At 40.9% G+C, this 5,023-nt stretch overlaps 1 protein-coding gene across 1 annotated transcript; it reads left to right on the top strand.

The window, feature by feature from the left end:
* Positions 3,840-4,478, top strand: LOC107616052. Its single transcript, XM_016318056.1, has 2 exons — positions 3,840-4,078; positions 4,160-4,478. The coding sequence occupies exons 1-2, from the start codon at positions 3,840-3,842 to the stop codon at positions 4,476-4,478; spliced, it is 558 nt and encodes a 185-aa protein (XP_016173542.1).

Genomic DNA, 5,023 nt, shown 5'->3' with positions numbered 1-5,023 from the left:
CCTCACCATCATTTCAATTCACCATAACTTCCCCGTTTGAGCTCCGATCGCTGCACCGTTCGCAGCCACGCGTCCAGCGCGTCAAGCTATACATTTTTATTGGATCAATTTCACCACTAAGCTACAATTCCATCTCAGATTTTCTACCCCCTTTTCTATTCTTGAAATTGAACCCTTATAGTGAGATTTTGCCAATTTGGTGTTTTAGGTTCGATTTAGCTTGCGGAGCTTATCGGGTTTGAGTTGCCATGCGTGTGAGTGCGGTAAAGATCACCTAAACCTTAGTCAACTCTTGATTTTATTATGTGAAATCTGAATTTGAATTATACATGTGTATTAGGTGTGAATTAAGTATATATTTATGCTTTGGAATTGAGATGTGGCCATTTGGAGACTTGGTGGATGATTGGTGCTGAGATTTTGGTTGATTCCTCAAGCTTGAGGGTCTGTGTATGTGACTAGTGTGGCTGCCTTGGGCTAACGTGGTGACCGGCTAAAGTATAGTTTAGGTTTCGTGCGTTTAATATATAAGGTTTTTTGAAAACTTAGGCTAGGGAACTATAGGATAAGTTGAAGTGATTTAAATGTGTTAAATAATTAGTTTTTGTGAGATTGATGGATAAGTTGATGTGGGCTTGTGTTGAGGAATTGATGATGTGGGTTGAATGTAAATGTATGTATATGCTAGTATAATGATGAAGGATGAAGGATTTATGTTTATGGCAATGTAATGATATGGTTGAGATTGAGTGGTGTTTATTTGGATTTGTTGGTATTGTTATATTGATTAATGTTGTGATGCTGGTTGAAGAATTTTATGGTGATGGCAATATGTATATATGGAGTAATATGTTGGTTTATGACTAAAACTTGTAAAATTGAGGTGAAATGTGATGTTGTTGAACTAGGGTTACAAGAATGGTTGTGCTATGGTTAAGGACAAGGTATATTGATGATTGTGGTATGTTGAGTTTAGGGGAAATGAGTTTTGAAAGGAAAATGTGATTTTGGTAAAAATGGGGTTTGGTATAATTTGGTTAAAACTAATTTTTGATGAACTTTGGTAGTCCATAACTTGCTCCTCAAATTTTTGATGGAAATGTGGTTTGTTTCAAATGAAAGATGGTTTTACAAGCTTTTGAACGATATAAATTTTGTGAAAAATGGAGTTTTGTAGAGAAAGTTATGGACGACAAAAGTTTGGTGTGAAATATGTGTTATGCAGGTGACTATATTCTAGTTTTGCAGCTTTCTGGGCAATCTGTTATTTTTTTGGAAAAAAGCACATCCACGCGTCCGCGTGGCCTACGCGTACGCGTGGCGTGGCATTTTAAACTGCACATGCGCGAGTAGCCCATGCATGCGCGTGATGAGCCAACATGCATGACCATGCGTACGCATGGTAAGGGAATGCGCATGCGTGCTACCTTTTTATACTACGACGCGTATGCGTGACCCGTGTTTCCTGCAAAACTGGCTTTTGTGTTTTAAACCAAATTTTTGACTTCTAAACCTCCATTTTCATCCTTTTAGACATAGGGTATAGTACTAAGTCCAGTAGCTAGTTGAAGCTAGGAAAATAAAGTAACTTGGGAATGAAGAAAAGGGAAAACATGAGGATTTATAAGAAAAATAGAAAGATATTAAATGAAGTTATGATGCCATGTCTTTGATAAATGATTATATAATGATTATGAATATTGAATGACTTATGAAATGGGGATATCGGAGACACGAGTTTCCCTGGGTAACAGAACTGTGGCTTGCCACCACGTGTTCCAGGTTGAAACTCGATACTCTGTTGATCCTACATCGTAAGGGTGACTGGGCACGTATAAATTCCCAGGAATGGATATCCCCCATTGAGTGATATATGAATGATTGTATAAATGATGAATGAATATGAAATCTATGCATAGACACATGGGGATGCGCGACGGGGGACAGTCTAAGGTTTTTGGACTTGTCGGGTTGGCTGGATAACCGACAGATGAGCCTCATCAGCCATAGGACAGGCATACATCACGTGTATTTATTTGTTTTGTCTGCTATGCATTACTTGGGATTGCCTAACTGAATATATACCCTGCTAACTGTTATATTTGCTATTTGCATTATCTGTTTCCTACTTGTGCGTGAAATTACTTGTTTGTTTGTCTCTGCTGAATCTTGGATGATGGAGGGGCGGAGGAAGGGTGGATTTGGTTAGATGTTAATGTTAGGTCTAAAGTAAGTAAGTTTCTAAAGTAAGTTTAGGAATGCTTAGATTACCTACCCCTTTTTATGGCTTCTGCGTAGAAATTAAGTTTTATAATTGTATGACGGAGTTCTAAGATTGCCTCTAGCATTCTCAGGACCTTATGTATTATATGCGTGGCACCTTTACCATGCTGAGAACCCTCGGTTCTCACCCCATAATGTGTTATTTTTTTCAGATGCAGGTCGAGAGGCTCCTCGCTAGGCGTCTGGATTTCCTGAAGCGGAGTAGTCCCTGGGTTATTTTGAGTGTTCAGTTTGTGTATATGTATATATGTACTTATTTTGTTCTCCAAGAAACTTGATTATTTTGTTCCTCATAAAGGTTACAGGAGAGTTAGGGACTTGTTTCTATATTTTGGGTATTTGGGATACTTATGTATATATATGTAAATATTCTCTGGCCAGCCTTGGCTTTGTAGGCTGAGTCAGGAGCTAGTTTCACTGTATTCTTGACGCTCTTGTTACTCTTTCGCTTGTTCATGTCTCTAACCCTTAGGTTTCTTAGCACGCAAGTAATTCCGTTTTCTGAGTGTTGCATTTTTTGTTTTGCGATTTTATTTTACCCGTTTTTTAAGGCTCCTAGTATATTATATTTTCCACTATTATAAGTAAATATTTTATGATTAGAGGTCTGTAACACCACACTACCTCTGTTCTATGACTTAAGCGTAAAACTCTGTGTAGTAAGGTGTTACATTATGGTATCTGAGTAGTTCGTTCCTATAGAGCCTGAGAACGGGCTGATTATACCTTTGTGCATTCTCTGTGTATGTTTCTATGTGCTATTAGGATATCTAACTGATATATGTAGCATAAACGTTCATGAGCATGCATTTGGGACTTAAAGCACTAGACTTGCGATATTGAGACTGATCAACTTGATATCACTTGTTTTGTGTGTATAAGGACCAGATGTCGACTCGCAGACGCGGACGCGGGCGAGGTAGAGGCAGACTAGGCAATGCTATGCCTGAAGCAACAGGGAATAATCCTAACCATGTAGACTTCATGGATGCTCTAGGGAATATGGCCGCAGCGATGTAAGCGACATTCGAAGCCTTGGGAAACCAAATCAATAATGGGAATAATGGCAACAACGGCGATGATGGTCATATGACGCTTTCCTCTTTCCTGAAGGTTCATCCTCCGACCTTCAGAGGAACTTCGAACCCTACTGCTACGAATAATTGGTTTCAAGCCATTGAGCGAGCATTACAGGCTCAGTAGGTTCCTGAAGAATAGTGGGTTGAGTTTGGAACCTACCAGCTGCAAGGTGAGGCTCAGCATTGGTGGCAGGGCATGAGGCGTATTCTGCAGCCTGATGGGATTGTAATCTCTTGGGAGTTATTCCAAATAGAATTTTATAAGAAATACTTTCCCAGCTCAGTCAGAAATGCCAAGGAACTTAAACTGCTTCAGCTGAAACAGAGCCAGATGACCATCACTGAGTACACTAGCAGATTTGAGGAGCTGTGCCATTTTTCACAGATTTGTCAGGGGGCTCCTGAGGATTTTGCTGAGTTGAAATGCATCAAGTACGAAGGAGGCCTTCAGAGTGACATTCTGAGCTCGTAGCACCTATGGAGATTCGGGTGTTCTCTGAACTTGTGAATAAGAGCAGGGTGGCTAAGGAATGTGTAAGAAAGGCCGCAGCAGAAAAGGGAAGTATGAGGATGCCTTTCCAGAGGACTTCAGGAAGGAATTTTGCACCTAGGGGAAGACAATTCAAGCGTGGTGGCTTTGTCCCTCAGAATAATCAGGGGCAAGGCAACTTCAGGAGGCCAAATGCCAATGCTACTCAGGGAAGATGTCATGGGAAGTAGCCACAGCAGGATTTGAGTTGTCACAAATACCATTCAGGACCATGTAGGTTTGGGACTGGAGTATGTTATTCCTGTAGACAGCCTGGACACTTGGCTATCAACTGTCCAAATAGGAAGAGGTATGAAACTGGCAGAGTGCAGCAACCAGAGAAAGTATATACTACTTCTACAGTAGGCGCTGAGGGGTCAAACACACTGATTAGAGGTAATTGTGAGATGGCCGGTAAAAGTTTGAATGCCTTATTTGATTCTGGAGCTACACATTCATTTATTGCATTTGAGAAGGCTGATGAGTTAGGATTAAAAATAGTAATCCTGGGGTATGATTTAAAGGTGTATAATGCTACCCACGAGGCTATGGTGACTAGGTTAGGGTGCCCACAAGTTCCATTTTGAATACAACAGCGTGAATTCGTGCATGACTTAATTTGTCTGCCAATGACTGGTCTTGATCTCATTTTGGGATTGGACTGGTTATCCAAGAACCATGTTCTACTCGATTGCTCTGCAAAATCAGTGTGCTTTATGCTAGAAGACACAGAAGGGCCGGTTGTGGCGAATAGCTACTACCTGAATTTCATGATGGTGAATTGTTCTGGGGATGAATGTCAGGGAATATTGTTGTTAACTGCGGGTGTTTCGGGCGATGATCAAAGCTTGGAGAAAATTTCGGTTGTATGTGAGTTTCCAGAGGTGTTTCCCAACGATATTGATGAATTCCCACCTAACCGAAAGGTTGAGTTTGCTATTGAGTTGGTGCCTGGGGCCGGACCAATCTCGAGTGATCCTTATAGGATGTCACCCCTAAAAATGGCCGAATTGAAGTCTCAGCCAAAAGATCTGTTGGGTAAGAACTTTATCTGACCAAGTGTTTCTCCGTGGGGTGCGCCAATGTTACTGGTGAAGAAGAAAGACGGGAGTATGCGCTTATGTGTTGACTA

This window comes from Arachis ipaensis, chromosome B09 (genome assembly GCF_000816755.2).
Source record: "Arachis ipaensis cultivar K30076 chromosome B09, Araip1.1, whole genome shotgun sequence".
Lineage (NCBI taxonomy): Eukaryota > Viridiplantae > Streptophyta > Magnoliopsida > Fabales > Fabaceae > Arachis > Arachis ipaensis.
The sequence above is the reverse complement of the archived record's forward strand: the minus strand, read 5'-3'. Positions and strand labels throughout refer to the sequence as shown.

Coding starts and splice junctions, on each gene's coding strand:
- LOC107616052 (XM_016318056.1), top strand. CDS start 3,840: ATGGAGATTCGGGTGTTCTCTGAACTTGTGAATAAGAGCAGGGTGGCT. Junction 4,079..4,159: donor CAGGGAAGATGTCATGGGAA/GTAGCCACAGCA, acceptor TTATTCCTGTAG/ACAGCCTGGACACTTGGCTA.